This window comes from Peromyscus californicus, unplaced genomic scaffold (genome assembly GCF_007827085.1).
Source record: "Peromyscus californicus insignis strain IS unplaced genomic scaffold, ASM782708v3 Scaffold_4__1_contigs__length_199733344, whole genome shotgun sequence".
In the NCBI taxonomy this organism is placed as follows: domain Eukaryota; kingdom Metazoa; phylum Chordata; class Mammalia; order Rodentia; family Cricetidae; genus Peromyscus; species Peromyscus californicus.
In genome coordinates this window covers 48,590,308-48,608,276 of record NW_026294562.1, presented here as the reverse complement: position 1 = coordinate 48,608,276, position 17,969 = coordinate 48,590,308, and the positions used below count along the sequence as shown (strand labels likewise).

Here is a 17,969-nt window from a genome sequence, read left to right as displayed (position 1 = left end):
GGAGCTTATTCATTCAGCTAGTCTGGCTAATCAGTAAGACACAAGGATCCTCCTGTACACACACACACACACACACACACACACACACACACACACACACACACACGTACATACACACTAATATTTGTACACAGAGAGAGTAAAATGGAGGGAGATGGAAGATGGGGAAAAGGAAGAGAGAAGGGAAGAGAAAGTGAGGACTTAAAAGCCTGCACCACCACCATAACTGTTTATTTGTATGGATGCTCTAAATTAAACTCATGTCCTCATATTTACACATCAAGCACTTTACCAACTGATCTACCTCCCTGGCCTCTCTTTGTATACTTTAAATAATTAATGCTAGGGTATCTAGTATCTTTCCAATATGGGACATCTATCAGTTTTCTCAGGTTAAAGAGTTAAACTTTTAGAGCCAACTAAAAAAATTATGGTCAGAACATGCCTACTTAGAAGTACATATTCTTCCTATACTGCTGAGGAATTTGCTTAGCCTCTGCACTGCTCAGATAATTCTTTAGTAAGGAGCCTTTCTATTTAAACACAGAAGGAAGTTCATTCTCCTTCAGCATCAAGGAAGTACCACCCACAAGCTAGCTGTAGGTAAATGATACCATTTTGTGTGTGTGTGTGTGTGTGTGTGTGTGTGTGTGTGTGTGTGTGTGTGTGTTTGACTGATTGTTTTTGAAGTTTATGAAGAGTTTATGTTCTTTTCTTCAAATTAACAGAAATATGAATCAAGGAAACAAAACCACCATCTCTGAATTCATCCTCCTTGGTCTCTCCAACCAGGCTGAGAAGCAGAAACTCATCTTTGTGCTTTTCCTGAGTATGTACCTGGTCTCTGTGGTTGGAAACGGGCTCATAATTTTGGCCATTGGATTGGATATACATCTTCACACACCCATGTATCTCTTCCTTGCCAACCTATCATTTGCTGATATTTCGTCCTCTTCTACCTCAGTCCCCAAAATGCTGATGAATATTCAGACCAAAAGTCAATCCATCTCGTATGAGGGCTGCATCACACAGATGTATTTTTCTATTGTATTTGTTGTCGTTGATAATTTCCTCTTGGGGGTCATGGCTTATGACCGATTTGTGGCCATCTGCCACCCTCTGAATTATACAATCATCATGCACTCCAGGTTCTGTCTTTTTCTCACTGTTTGCCCATGGGTTCTCAGCAATATTGTTGCCCTGACACATACTCTTCTGGCCAATCAGTTGGTTTTCTGCAACCACAACACCATCCAACACTTCTTCTGTGACTTGGCCCCCCTGCTCAAACTTTCTTGCTCAGATGCAATGATCAATGAACTTGTGAAATTTATTGTGGGCTTATCAGTCATCACCTTCCCCTTTGTCCTTATCCTCTTCTCCTATGTCTGCATAATCAGGGATGTGCTGAGAATTTCATCCACAGAAGGAAAGTGGAAGGCCTTTTCTACCTGTGGTTCTCACCTGACAGTCGTAATACTCTTCTATGGGACTATTGTGGGGGTTTACTTTTTCCCTTCATCCACTCACCCTGAGGACACAGACAAGATTGGTGCAGTACTCTTCACTGTAGTGACACCCATGATGAACCCCTTCATCTATAGCCTGAGGAATAAGGACATGAAAAGTGCCCTGAGCAAGCTCATCAATAAAAGACATTTCCTCCCTTTGATGTCATGAGCATCTGAACTCTTTTGATCTGCACAACTAGATAAATGGCAGAGCCAAGAGTTTGTAGAATAGTTATGATGATTCAACATTTAGTGAACATTTTGTATCTGCCCAATTGCCTCCTACTCCAATTTCTGAGGGTTATGTGCTTTTACATTAGTTCTGGTACTAGAAATGAGACTGCTTATCTACATAGTTAAGTCACAACAGAAACATAAACTTGGTTACAATATATACTGTTGTAAACTTAGGTACAAATTATTTGTGATTTGCATATATTGACTTACATTGGGAGCTTCATAGCTACAGATATATCTTTGCAGTATCCTATTTATTCCACACCTGAGATATGCATGATTAATAGAGGATGGTGAATGGAGTTGAATGAATAGGAAAGGTAGAGAATCTGAGAGGAGTTAGGAAAGGGAAAGAATATGATTAAGCTATAGAGGAAGAAAATTTACAAACTAAAACTTAGTAAATAAACTTTAAAAATAAAAAATTAAAAAGAAAGGAAAAAGGTTGAGCAACTCAAGCCAGAGACACTTCAGGTCAGGATTTTCTTGGGTAGTCATATATGCACTTTAGACTGTATTTTTTGGTGTAGCTGTACCTTAGCAAACATAGGTTTCTCATCAGTTAGGTTTCTCATGAATGGAAATTAATTTCGGTGGAGATCTGGCCAAAGTTCAAACTGTTAAACATTTATCAGGCTAAAAAAGATTTTATCATTATCTTCCAAACCTCCCCTGGATTAACAATTCAACCTCTCCAAGAGCTTGGTACTTCCATTTTATAATATGGTTGGTTGTCTGGGAAATGTGATTTAAATTAATTTGTATACCTATGGGCCTGACCTACTAATCTATATTGCCTGGCTTATAGATTCTAGGCAAGGTTAGAAACTGCATTTGCTGTGAGTCACAAGATATGAAAAGACTAATTTGACCAGTAATAGAGTTGTGCACAAGTTGTGGGTCTGCCTAAAGAAATAGTTTTACAAGTTCCCATAATGATCATGATAAATTCTCATGGAAAAAAATGTCTGGATGTGTGTCTAAATGTTTGTATTTACCAGAATCATTTTTTCTTTTTTGTTTTTCTTTATTAAGAAATTTTCTATTCACTCTACATACCACCCACAGATCCCCCCTCCTCCCTCCTCCCATCCTCCAGCCCTCCCTCCCAGGCCACCTCACATCCCCACATCCCTCAAATCAAGGTCTCCCATGGGGAGTCAGCAGGTCCAAGCCCCTCCCCACTGCACTAAGGCTGTGCAAGGCATCACACCACAGGCACCGGGCTCCCAAAAGTCTGCCCATGCACCAGGGATGAATCCTGATCCCCCTGCCTGGGTGCCCCCCAAACAGTTTGAGCCAAACAAACATCTTCCATATCCAGAGGGCCTAGTCCAGTCCCATGGGGGCACCACAGCCACTAGTCTACAGTTCATGGGCTTCCACTAATGTGGCCAGTCATCTCTGCACTTCTTTCCATCATGATCCTCAACATCCCCCGCCTGCAGAATCCCTCCTCTCTCTCATCAGTTAGATTCCTAGAGCTCAGCCTGGTGCCTGGCCTTGGATCTCAGAGAGGCTGGCTAACAGGGAAAGACTCTAGGAGGGACAGATGGATGACCCAGTGAAGGTGAAGTGGATGAGATCTACATGAGCAGACTGGGAATGACAGGGGGTGGAGGGTGAGGAATGGGGCATGAGAACATAGGGGAATGGGAGGGTCGAGCTGGAACAGGGACAGAGTGGGAGGGCAGGGAGGAAGATACCATGATAGATGAGGACATCATGGGTATAGGAAGAGTTAGGGTGCCAGGGAGGCTCTCAGAAATCCACAATATTGACCCCACCTTGGAGTGCTGGCAGCAGTCTAAAGGGTGCCTAGACTGGTCTACTTTGGTGACCAGTCTAGTGAATACCCTAACCATCATCACAGAGCCATTGTCCAGTGACTGATGGAGGCAGATGCACAGAATCATTTTTCAAATCACTATTTTCAACAAACATCCACCAAGAACTTTTTATTTACCAGTCTTTAGATGCGTCCCAGAGACTAAAAGAATGAATGTACCATAGTATCATTATATTAGCAAACCAAACAGGAAAGGTAAATATAATTTTACATGATTTTTTAAGGTCAATAAACAAAGGCAACATTTGGTTCATTACTAAAGTCATTAATCAAGGAAGTGTAAAAAAGAGTGTATGAAATTTGCACTAAATGTGTAAAATGCCAGCAATATTTTTTGAGCCAAATTTGAAGCAAGTTTTAATTAAATACTGGCCAGGAGGACAGACTTTGGCCAGGACCATTCTGGGGTTCCCAGAAAATGGCAATAAGTCACATTCTGCCAAGGCCTATACAGACAAACCCATAAAGCCACTGTATTTCCCATCAGGTCCAATTAGGGACAAGCATTATATCCTGACATACTTCCTGCCTATGTACCTCCGCCTACATCCAATCAAGGGCAAGCACACACCATGACATATTTCTTGCCAACATACCTCCTGCCACATGTGATCAAGCACATCCTGTGCAGTTGAGTCAAAGCAACTTGTTTAGGGAAACAAAAACATGTGGCTTGTTATCTCCCATAAACAATAGCCTCCAGCATTTCAGGAAGTAACTGTTCTTGGGCAAGGGGCTTACACATTAGAGGCATTTTTGTTTCATAGATCACCTAGGCACAATAATTAAAACTTCAAACTTAACGCATAACTTTGGCTCTCACATTACCACTAGAAACACAGAAGCCCTGGATTTAAATTGAAGTGTACTTTCTGTGCATTTTTAATAGGATTCTTGAAAAGTAGAGGCAGATTTTTTTCTTCAGTTTTGTATAGACCACAAAATATTTAACACATTCAGTCTCTTCACCAGGCTAAATAATTATAACCCTTAAACCTTTCTCACACATGAAAGTAACCTTCCCCTTTAGTGAGCAATGACAGAGGGGTTAGGGAAACCCCAAATTATTGTATAGGAAAGTGTTCAAAATTAAAGTTCTCAAACTTTCTGATGCTATGACCCTTTAATACAGTCCCTCATGTTGTGGTGACCCACAACCATAAAATTATTTTCGTTGCTTCTTCATAACTGTAATTTGCTACTTTTATGAACTGTAGTGTAAAAATTTTATATGCCGGCTATCTGATATACAACCCCTGTGAAAGGATCATTCGACCTCAAAGAGGTCATGACCCAAAGGTTGAAAACCGATGGTTTAACGTAAATACCGAACAATTCACACAGAATAAGACTGTCAGTATAGCAACGAAGAGGGTAAAGACAAAACCTGAGGTTCAGGTCATATTTTACGCAGACAAAAATGAAAATCACGTGCTAATTTCCATTTTTAGCAGCATCAGGAATTAGTTAAAGTGTAGAATTAATGTATTTAGTTTCAAAAATCTTTCTTCAGACATCCTGTGTTACTCCACAGAACTTGTGATGAAGTTCTGAATTGAATGTGGCTAAGCTGTTTAAGAACATTGAACATACTGGCGATCCAGACCCATTGAAGGACTGTTTTTTTTTTTTTTATTATTTTGCAATACAATTCTGTTCTACATACGAGCCATGGATTCCCTTGTTCTCCCCCCTCCCACCCCCCTCACCTTCCCCCCAGCCCACTTCCCATTCCCACCTCCTCCAGGGCAAAGCCTCCCCCAAGGACTGAGATCAACCTGGTAGACTCAGTCCAAGCATGTCCAGTCCCTTCCTCCCAGGCCGAGCCAAGCGACCCTGCATAGGCTCCAGGTTTCAAACAGCCAACTCATGCAATGAGCACAGGACCCGGTCCCACTGCCTGGATGCCTCCCAAACAGATCAAGCCAATCAATTGTCTCACCCATTCAGAGGGCCTGATCCAGTTGGGGACCCCTCAGCCATTGGTTCATAGTTCATGTGTTTCCATTTGTTTGGCTATTTGTCCCTGTGCCAGCAATATTTTTGTATTATTTCACTAAATGAAAAAAATCAGTACCCTAATGAGAATAAACATAAAGTAAGACAAATGTTCTATTCTTGGCTCTTATGGCAAAATATATGAGACAAATCATAAGCATAAATGTAAGTTGCTCATTCTCCAGTGGATGGCTACATACATATGGGCATATGGACACCAATAATTGGATTCAGTGAGTCATTAATAGTAAATAAATAAATAAATAAATAAATAAATAAATAAATAAATAAATAAAAGACATGAAGCTGGGGAAGAGATGCAAGTTAGTAAGATGTAGCAGTAGAAGGATATGACTAAAATACATTGTATAAATGTACAAAACTTTCAAAGAATAAAAAAACTTTTTAAGGAATTAAAACTTTTGATCTGCTAGCATTCCTACTGTCTGCCAAAGAGTTCTTCAATTTCCACATCTAAATCAAGTAAAAAATCACTCCAGAATAGGTTATAGAGAAGTTGTAAACATCTCACACTTCTTTCCTTATATCCTCCTTCCACTTGCTTGTGTCTCTCTATTTATCTTATTCTTTGAAAAATTCATACATGCATACAATGTATCCTCTACCCTCAATTAGCTCCTTCAAACTCTCCCACTTTCCAACATACCTCCATCCAAACTTTAGGCACTTTTTAATAGTTTACTGAATACCATTAGTGATGCCCATATGAACATGAGTGTTGTTTGGAGATCTAATATAACATATATGACATACCAGTGGGAACTTCCCAAAGAAAAGTGACTCTATAGCTCCCATCAACCTTTAACTGAAAATATATCCTCATCTGGGAATGGGGCCTTAGGAGTCCTTCTCCTTTCATGATGGAAATCTTAACCAACTTGACATTCTGCAGATCTTGAAGAGGTACCCACATCTGCTGTGAGTTCCTGTGTGTGAAACAGTCATGTCAAGTCCAGAAGACAGCAGTCCACAGCCTTATTCCTCAATTTCTATCTGCTACATTCTTTACAAACCTTTTCTTCAGTGATAGTCCATAACTTTTGAGACAGGAGCAAGTATTAGAATATGAAACTATGTAAATGCCCGTAAGTAGATAAAGTGATAAAGAAAATATGGTTTCTGATATACTATTCAGCCTAAAATGAAAAAAAGAAGGAATCATATCATATATAACATGAATAAAATGAAAATATTATGGAAAATAAAATAGGCCAGTCACAGAAAGATAAATATTGCACTTACATGAATATCTAAAATAATCAAACTCATTTAAGCACAGAATAGAATAACTGCTAGGTGATAAGACACAGAAGATTAAAGAATTGATATGTGTGTTTCAAATACACAATTTCAAACAATTCTAGTTACCCATTGAACAACATTTTGCTTATAGTCAACAACCATGCAACATACATACACTTAAAGATTAAGTAAGAGGAAGATATCATTTTGTGTGTTGTCATTATAGTTTAAAAAGCAAAATCTAGCCATGCCAAGTGTTGGTGAAAACTGGGAGTACATGGAATCCTAATAAATTGCTAACATTGTTGAGTAGTTTTTTAAATGATACAATTAGTTTGATGAACAACTCAGCAATTTCCTAAAATATTAAGTGTATACCCACCTTACAATCCAGCCATTTCAACCTAGGTGTTGCCTTGTAGAACATAAAATATATATGTATTCAAGACTCCCCACATATGTTCATTACAGTTTTATTTATGATAGCCCAAAAAGTAGAAACAACCCCAATATTCACAAACAGATGAAGGAACAAACACAATATGTTGCATCCATGGAATATAGCAATATTCCATAATTATGTCACATTTATGAGGTACCTTAAAGTACCTCATTCAACCTCTACCAAGAACTGAGATGTCGAGGATATGTGTGTGATCACATTGTGAACCCTAAGATTGCATTTTTTACTGGAAAAATTTGATTCTAGTTGTAGTGTGTTACAGCCTTGGCATACACATTTAATCCATGAGCTTTCTGCTTGAATATTATGAACAGGATTAAATAAATTTGACCATAGGTCAAGAGGTGGAGCAAGCAACCTATGGACAGAAAGTGAACATAGGATGATTATGAAAAAAAAAAAAAAACAGAACAAAAGGAAGTTAAGAGGACAGATAGAGAGTTGCACATGAAGTAGAAGTGAGGGACATTTTAGTTTGAAGGGATTTGTTTGAAATGGCATAGGACAAGGAGGCTTCTGGGATGTCAGTGGAGGAAGGTCAGCTGGGTACTTTCTTTACCTTTCTGAGCTAGCAGGCTTGCACTCCTGAGTCCCAAGTCCTTTTTAGTAAAATCAAGTGATTGAGATTTTGTTAAAAACAACATTTGGTGCTCCAATGCATGACATGACCACATGGACAGAGAAATCGCACCAGCCATGGACACATTGAGAAGCTATCAGTTTTGGTAAGACACCTGGGAAGTCCTCGAGGAAATAAGTAATATTAAATGGAAATGTCTCTCCTGTCTTAAGGATGGAAAATATTGAAATACAGGGCATTAGGACTCTGTATAGTGCTACTTTAGATGGCTTGAAAACAGAAGCAGAATATGAAAAGATAAATGACTCAACTGAGATTGACATAATAGCAATTATAATTACTGAATCTTTCTGGTGATCTATATTTCATCCTCAGTAGCCATAGCGGTTATGTGCCAAATATGAAAAGTGGTTTGACTGTGGGGATCAATGGAATAGTCACAACATTTGACTAATACAGGGTTTTCTGATGGTTCATCAGTTGCTCATGGGACCAAAACTAAGGGAAAGCAGTAGGATATACACCAGGAGATATAATGGTCATTACTGAGGAATGAACCACAAAATCAGCACAGAACTATTGGCTATAAGACAAACAACTAGAAAAGCTAAATGAAGATCTGTATCTTCACTAATTTATGGTGCATGTGTAATAGTATAGGTATATGGTTATCAAAATGCAAAACTATTAAATGGCAGATAAATGGCAAAGATATCTGGTCATGGGAGGCATGCAGAAAAATGGCAAATTTTACCAAAACAGCAAATTTTATGTGGCTCATACAGGCAAGAAAGAAAACTTTTGAAAATAACGAAATAGGGGACAAATTGGCATCATGTTTAATTAAGACTAGAATATTAAAAATTTACCAGAGAATAAATCAGCAAGAACAATAGATTGTACATTTGAAAAACTTTAAAGTTTACACCTAACACTAAAAACTAATGGGAAATAGAGAACCAAATTAAACCAGAAAATATGAGAATAAGTATTATAAGGAATCCATACCCAGAAGTTGGTTCACACCTTTAATCCCGGCATTTGGAAGGCATATATATTTAATTCTAACACTTGGGAGGCAGAGGCAGGCACTTAAGAATTACATTGAATGAAATTCAAAAGCCACTTACAAAAGGCAGGTTGAAATTCAAACTGATTATCCTTTGTGATCTAAAAATAAATACACTTAAACCTTGAATTTATATATAGATGGAAGGGGAATATAGGTACATTTACCCACACATACTAAAGCATATTTAGTTTCAAATTTTCAAAAGAATTTTTAAAATTAAAATATAATACTTTTTTATTGCCCCAAAACAAAACAAAACAAAACACAAAAAACAAAAACCTACCAAAAAAGGAAGCCCCAGAATTAGTGCTGGGGAATGATCTTGCTTTTATCTTGCCAGGAGTATAGCAGCATTCAACTAAGGAACCAGAGACCACTGGACAAATAAAACATCTGCAGAAAAAGGACAGATCATCAAGAGAAAATGTCCCAAGAAAAAAATTAATTGCCCACCTCCAGAGGATCTGACTGAATTCTGGCTCAGAGCCCCAGACTAGCACCAGCATCCATGCCACCATCTTGCAGGAGCAGCTGCTCCTTCCCACTGGACAATGTGGGTCAGGGCAGGATAACCCTGGGTGGCTCTCCCTTCCTTCTTCCAGTCATGTGACTGGCCTGCACTTGGCAGATTCTCAAATCTTGTCTCTGCTGCCCTCTACAGACATTAGTAGCAAACGGGCTTTATGTGGTCCCACTTCTATCATAAATTCAAACTGTCTTTGTGGTTGGAGCATGACTCTCTTCTTCTTTAAACCCATGTATGATTGTTAAAGAAAAACCTTCAATCTCTGTTTCATATCAGAAGAGCCACCTGGTATGGGACAGAAGAAAATGAAAAATAAGGGACTATTCTATTGTCACTAATCTCATAATCTTTTGGTTTACATTTGACTCTCTAACACTTTTTTTAAGGCATAACTATCATCTCAAAATCTATAAGATTATATATACATATATGTATATAAACTTGTATGTACATACGTATAATATATATATATAAACTTTCTGTCATGATACTAGTATTCATACAGAGTACTGACTAATTTCAAAAACAGGCTCCCTCTAGCTTCCTGTATGTGTTCTAAGTTTTGAGTCTGAAGTAGATAACTAGAAACTAAGTTTGTGTGCCTCAGATGTACTTAATAAGCTGTGGCCCTCGAAGCTGTCAGAGATCTGCTGCATACAGCCTTTAAAATGTTTAAGTTTTCTACAATAACCATGACCATTCCTAACACTAACCTTTGAGGTCTCCAAGAAGATGATGGGGCCCTGCAATGATGAATCCATCTGGACTGTGGTAATGCTAACTACTGGGCTAAACTGCTGCCAGTTTTTGCACACACATAAAAAAGGACAGCTTTTGGTTGACTGCTATGTTCTACCTAACCAGGATTGCCACTAAGCTGACAAACACCAAACAAAAATCAGTGTCATGCTACAAACTGCTCAGGACATTCAAATTGCTGAGTTCATGTGAGAGGGACATTAACATTTTACAGAATTTTGAACTCAAAAATACTTAATCCAAAGACTGCCAAATACAGCCAAGCTGGTCATTGTGGAAAGCTTGGCAGAAATAGTTTCATTTTGTGAATAGTTTTACTGTCTTAGAGTTAAAACCTTTCCTTTTTATTTAAACATAAGAGAAGAAATGTTGCAAGATACATGATCACACTCTGAATGCCAAGATTGCATTATTTACTGGAAAAATGTGTTTCTATTTGTGGTGTGGCTCAGCCCTAGCACACACCTTTAATGCAAGAGCTTTCTGCTTGAATTTTGTAAGCAAGATTAAATAAAGTCAACCATAGGTCAAGAGGCTGAGCAAGCAACCAGCTGAGAGAAAGTGAATGTAGGATGATTAGTAAAAAAAAAAAAAAAAATAGAGAGTAAAGAGGAGTCAAGAGGACAGATAGAGAGTTTCACAGGAAGTAGAAGGGAGGGATCAATTTAGTTTGAAGAGGCTTGTTTGAAATGGCATAAGACAAGGAGGCTGTTGGGATGTCGGTGGAGGAGGAAGGTCATCTGGGTGCTTTCTCTGCCTCCCTGAGCTAGCAGGATTTCATCCCAGCATCTGGCTCCTGAGTCTTTATGGGTAAAATCAAATGACTGAGATTTGTTAAAAACAAGACAGATAAGTAGTACAATTAAAATCCAGATAAAACTAAAGAATACTACAAAGTTGTAAGGCATTGGAGAAAAAAATGCAGCATGCATGAAGGTCCAAAATCAATTAAGTTAGACTCTGGAACCTAAAATCAGAACCTGCATCCTCTGCCACTTTCTTGCTACTTACCTTCTACAAGTCACCTCAACATTCTGGGCCTTAGTTCCTTCTTTGCTTTAGGGGCTCTTTTTTCTTTGCTAAGTAAGACCAATAAAATTGCTTTTGATCATGACTTTTTAGAAGAATAAAATAAATGACTCATGTAAAGCTTTTAGCATAGTACCCTACATGTGGTACTATGAGTTAAAACCTTTCCTTTTTATTTAAACATAAGAGAGAAAATGTTGCAAGACACATGAATTCAAGAATTAACTTAAATAATTATTGAGTTTTCCACTTTTGAAGAAAGTATCCTCATCCAAAGTGAATCTGGGCCCGGGAGAAACTGTCCAAAATAATTCCAAATAAAGAGACACATTGATCTCTCTACTCATCAGTATTGATTGTGATGAAGAACCTAGATAATTACTGCAATAACATAGTAATAGTAATAGAACTTACTAAGCACTTTCCCATTCTTCTTGAGTCCCAAATTGTTTCATGGCTAAATCATACACACACACACACACACACACACACACACACACACACACACACACACACACACACACACACACATCACACCTGGCCCAGGTAAATACTCAATACACCCACTAGAGAAGATGTTGTAGTCAGAGAATGTTTGTATAGCAGTTGACATTTGAAGAAAAATAACCTCAAGGATGCACCCTGTGAGGTCACTCTTCTTGAATCTACAGTGTTTAAGTGATTTATGGAAAAACGGGAACCAAAACTAATGCATGGATTCTGGTGTCTATCATAAGCAAAATTTTCCCCCTTATTCTTTTTGAAGCACATCCACCAAACACTTTCCTAAAATACTTGTTATATGTCCTTACTATAAAAGTTCTTAGCAAGCCGAAGAAATGAAGGAGTATGTGACCACCAGATGAATTTCACACAATTGGCTGGCCCTGAATAGCTACAGTCATCTTTATTTATACTTCAAAAACAAGCATGTTTTTCTCTATGAACAAACATGTTTTTCCCAATGTTAACATCTGGCAAAAGTAAATATGTCCAATATATTTTCCCAACTTTTACATCAAAACATCTTTTAAACCAAAAAGAACACTAATCATTTTGATAACTTGACCAAATATTAAGCCAGGTACATCCTGTCTTTACAAAATTAAAAATGATAAACATAGGCACACATTTTTAAGAACAACAATATCATTCAAAACTTAACAAAGCATATTTACAAGAATAGGGGTGAATTGCCTCCAATCCTGTCAGCACTGAATCAGACCAGTTCCCAGGGTCTGGAGTGACAGCTGACATCTCCAGACAAGAAATCTGAAAAACATCAGCTCCCCAAGAGGTTTAGGGGAAAATATTTGAGAAAAAAGTGATTTCCAGGAATGAACACATTTGTTCTATGTGTAACTGATGTAGTGACACAAAAAAACACGGAGAGAATCATCAATATTATGAGAAAGATGAGAGCACGAGAGCATTCAGCCAGCACAGTCCCAGCAGTATCCTGTGCTACCCCAAAGTCCACTGGTCCTTTCTGAATGAGACTGTCCCTGTGGATTTTGCCTCATCTGGAGACTCATTGAGCAAGCACTCATATACTGGCCTGAAACTAGGCCACATGGCTCCCATCACCTGCCTACTCATATACTGGAACCTCAAAAATATGACTATATCAAAAGAGTTAACCCACTTAGCTCTTAGGAAACTAAGGACTGAAGAAGTTGGAAAACAAAGATCAACACTGAAATCTGGGAATAATTTGTCCATGCAATAAATACACACCGAATGGTTTTTATTTGTAGATGATTTGTGTGTTAAGCACCAAGATTGAAAAAAAAATTCTGTTCTCATGTTATCTACTTTCTAATTGTGACTACAGGTCAATATCAGACTAATAAAACATCTCATCTTTGAGATGATAGCAAGTAAGTAGTACACTGAATAAGTCAGAGCGTGGAGGTGGGATGTTTGAGTCCAGCTTTGAGTCTAGGAGAGCCTTCCAAAATAAGATATGTTTGAGAAAGTAAATAAAACAAATATAGAAACAAAGAAAATTTGTTGCTTGATAAAGACCTTCAAGAAATTAATTAGGGCCTTCCAGAAATCTTTGATCTTCTCAGAGATTTCATAATGGCCTCTTTTACCTCCTTATTCCTCAGGCTATAGATGAGTGGATTCAGTAATGGAGTCACCACTGTATAAAACACAGAAACAACTCGATCCCCCTCTGAGGACTGGTCTGTATTATCTCTCAAGTACATGAAGATAAGGGTACCAAAGAAGAGAGCTACAGCAGTGAGGTGGGAGGTGCAGGTGGAGAAAGTCTTGGCCCTACCTCCAGCAGAGCGGATCTGCATAATGGCCACAATGATGAACAGATAGGACACAGAGATAACCACAATGCAAGCAGGCATGACAAAAATGGCAAAGACAATAATCACTACTTCCTGGATATAACTGTCCCCACACACGAGTTTTAATAGAGGAGGGAGGTCACAAAAAATGAAGTTAATTTCATTGCTTCCACAGAAGGAGAGAGTAAAGGCTGTGACAGTCCGCACAAAGCCACTAGAAAAACCAGCCACATATGCCCCAGTGACCAAGCCTACACGGGCCTTCTCTGTCATGATGGTGACATAAAGCAGTGGTTGGCACACAGCCACATAGCGGTCATAGGCCATAATTGCCAAGAGGTAGCAGTCAATGGAAGCAAAGAAGGTAAAAAGGAAGAACTGAGCTGCACAACGAACTTGAGAGATGGTTGTGCCGTGTTCCCATAGTACAGCCAGCATCTGAGGGATGATAACAGAGGAGTAGCAGATGTCCACAAAGGAAAGGTGGCTGAGAAAGAAATACATTGGGGTTTGAAGTCGACGGTTCTTCTGGATCAGGATGATCATTCCTGTATTCCCCAGCAGAGTAGAGAGGTAGAAACTTAAAAATAAAAGGAAGAGAGGGAGCCCCCACTCAGGATGTTCAGTGAATGCAGTCAGAAAGAACTCAGTCACAAAGGTATAATTCCTCCCAGCCATCCATCTAGAGGTTTACCTGTGAGGGCTAAGACAAGATCCAAAGAAGAGAAACTCAGAAGGGAAGAATAAGTTATTACAAGTAATAGAGCTTAAGTTGAGACTCTGATATGTAGTCATTGACTACAACAAAGTTTGCAGACTAAGAAAGACATAGAGAAATGCAGAGCTCACTCTAATATAAAACATGATGTATCTTTATATTATAGTAGGAATGGGGAGTAAGTGATTCTTGGACTGACAACCTAGATCTTGTATTTACAATTGCTCTCCCATTGGCTAGGTTATGTTATAAGGAGCACTTAATCTTTCTGAACCTCAATCCCTTTCCTGTCAAAAGAGGTTAATATACCCATGTGCTTGTGGGATGATTTGCTGATTAAAACAGATGCAGAATGACACTGAAAAGCTAAAATCACTACATAGGCATACAGTTGCTTATTAAAAATTTTAAATGAGCATCTTCTGTTAGCTTCCTCTCATTTATTTTTCAATAACCACTGTCACTACATGAAAGATTTTCTTCATAATGAAATTTCATGTCAAATTGTATTTGTCTTTCAAGTGAAAACATAATGTGAAACACTCAGAAATATGATCCTTGAAATACAATTTCTTTTAGAAAAATCGTGAATACATATAGTTCTTCCAAAGAAGAACAATATAGCTAAAGAATAATAAAAATAAAACTTCTATATTTAAAACTTTGTGTATCTGTCTGATGGCAGACACAAGAGGCCATGAATTTCATAATAGAGATTTTAGAGTTCCTAGACCATATCATCCCAAGAGTTTTAAGGATCAGTGAATCTGCATTTCTGTAGCATACACCACTAAAAAGCCTTAGAGAAGTTCTGCTCTCATCAGTATATCTAGAAATCTTCTTGGTTCAATTATAATCATGTAGGTAAATTACAAAACAGATAATTTAATATCTGTCTACCAAAACAGTAACACAAGGGGATACTCCTAAGAATAGGCTTGTGTCTAACTTTGTGTCTAATCACCAGAACTTTTGAGTGCCTCATATTTTTGCATAAATAACATAATGAGAACTCATCATTTGATAATATTGTATATTCTACTTGATCACCAAAGGGATTAGAATATACACCATATTATTTCTTCTTAAGGGTATCTAGTAACTTTTAATTCCTTGAAAAGCATTCTTTGTACATGTGGTATACCCATTAATAAAATCATGTTGATCAGCCAGAGAATTTCTTTCACTACTTCTGTCAAAATAAGCATTATATATTCTGTAAAGGAAACAGCATGAGTCAAAATATATGCATTATTAATCAGCAATGGACTCTGCTTATAGAAATATTTGTTTTCAGTTTAACTGTATGAATTCTTTAAAAATAGCTGCTTTCCCATTTTAAGTTGTCTGGATAATTAAGACTCTATATAGATATATAAATACATAAACACACTGGCATTATCCTTGCAACCAAGAGAGAAAATATAAGCTCCTACAGGTATCTAACAAAGCTCTATGATGATTGGTTTATTATTCTCAAAGCCTCTAGTAAAACATAGTTTAATAAAAAAAAGCATATATATTTGAAAGGAGAATAAAGCAGAAACTATTCTGCAATCTAGTATTGATGAATTAATGAGGAAGTCTGAATGAATGGATTTTGTATTTTTTGAAAAAGTTCCTCAACAGCGCTGTAAAAAATGACTTTGGTGATTAGAATAGCAAATGCTACTAAAGCCAGGTCAGTGATGAACTGATTCATCAGGGCTGATAACAAAGAAAAAAACTTAGACACACAAACTGTGAGTTGTCTTTACCTGTATTCTTCTGTGCCTTTCTTCTTGGTGTGGTTTTGCTACCTGTGGCCTGACATTCCAGGTGATTTCTGCATCCAGTTCACCATGCAGAGCTGCGGGCAAGTCATACTTCCTTTCTATCTTTAATTCCCTTTACTTTGTTCCCCTTTGCTAAAAATGCAGCTCTTTCTCATAATTCTAGCACTATGGTTGAGATGGGTCACACCAAGTTCTTTTATGTTTTAATCTCACTGCAATGAACCATTCTTCCCTCTCAACATTAGCAAACCAATATATCCCTGACCCTGTTTTCCTGAGATTACTTCAGACTCCTGCCACAACAGTAGGGCTTAAAGAACCAGTAAGTATCCCTAAGTTTCTGATCTCAACTATACTGAATATAAGAAGTTTGATATGCATCTTATAGTCACTTTCAGAGTGTTGCAGTCTAATTAGCTCCTGGGGTGACTCTCCAGGGAAGGCAATTTTGTGACTTCCTAACAAGGTATCTAATATCTTTGAAAGTTGGTCTCTAATTTCAAACTCTCAAATCCCCATGACATGTCTAACCAACTCTCGTACAGTGTAACAGAGCTAGTTCACAGACTTTGCACCAAAAGGAATGCACTTTTGGAAGATCTCCTGTATCTCACTTTGATGCCACTCTAACCAACTATGACTTGATCACTAAATGATGCTATTTCTTAAGAATGAGCTCTTACTTGCCGTGACCATGACATATTGGGATATGTGACTGTGAAAGTTCACTGCTCACTGATATGATAAAAGCATGTGATATACATACATAAAAATGCCAGGGTATTGTGGTATGGAACCTGTAATTTCAGATCTCAGGGAGCAGAGGCAGGAAGACTGTTAGAAACTCAAGGCTACAAATGGATACACAAATTACATCAAGACATTGGTTCAAGAGAGTGAAGAGAGAATGAAGGCACTACATCCTTTGAAACTGATTAATTTGTTAAATTAATATATTTTCCGTTTGCAAAAGCAGAGAGTGAAGTGAATGAGGATCCACAAAAAATATTATGGAGTTCAAGAGTGAGTGGGCAGTGAACTAACTAATTTCTACCAGCAAACTTAGAAAATTCCCCAGGATGATTATAACCTTCAACATATCTCTGGTTCTGAAAATTCAAATGAGAAATTCTCAAGGTACTGTCTGAAAGGTGAATATTAACACAACCACTTCCAGGGATTCTGACTTGGTATCCATCATGAGAAGTAGATATCTATATTGTTCATGATTACCTCAAGACATTCTGATACAAGTAATCTCTAAAAATATATCTGAAGACAATTCTTGAAGACTGTTCTGGGAGTCTAGCCCTTCTTGACCCTCTGTGTGTGGTGCCACAAACTTAAAGTTCCAAGTTACATGGATGCCATCCTTCGTCGTGAGTGAACCTCAATAGGGCATTTTTTAAATGTTCCTCTGTCTTATAAATGAGTTTTTAAATGTGAAGATAGAAAACGTCATAACGATGACCTGAAACGGGGTTTACTGGTTTGACTGAGAATATCCTGAAGATGGACAATACAAGGAGATGCTAGAATCCGCTTAAACTACACTGTCCTTAAGAATTCCCCTGGGAACTGATAAAATCCAAAGGTCCATATCTTAGTGTGTAATAATTAAGTCAGAGTATCTGAGTGTAGGAGCCAGAAACCAGAATATTTTGTTTTTACTCCCCTGGTGACTATAGTATGTAGCAAAGCTGGAGAGTCACTGACAGGATGCTCTTGCATGTTCTCAGGTGTCTGAGACAGATGTTTCAGGAACATGGTTTTAATATTCCCACACACTTAAAGACAACTCTTTGATATTTATTCTTTATATAGAAAATCATACTGTATAACAGCATGTATAGAGCTATATAATTAAGAAACCACATTCC

The 17,969-nt window shown here is 37.9% G+C and overlaps 2 protein-coding genes across 2 annotated transcripts; one reads left to right on the top strand and one right to left on the bottom strand.

Annotated features, from left to right (window-relative positions):
• Positions 1 to 732: 732 nt before the first annotated feature.
• LOC128095374 (olfactory receptor 1S1-like) lies at positions 733 to 1,680 on the top strand. The gene has a single exon (XM_052714248.1). It carries the CDS (start codon positions 733 to 735, stop codon positions 1,678 to 1,680), a length of 948 nt encoding a protein of 315 aa, XP_052570208.1.
• Positions 1,681 to 13,329: 11,649 nt separating this feature from the next.
• LOC128095134 (olfactory receptor 9Q2) lies at positions 13,330 to 14,274 on the bottom strand. The gene has a single exon (XM_052713863.1). The coding sequence runs from the start codon at positions 14,272 to 14,274 to the stop codon at positions 13,330 to 13,332; it is 945 nt and encodes a 314-aa protein (XP_052569823.1).
• Positions 14,275 to 17,969: the final 3,695 nt, after the last annotated feature.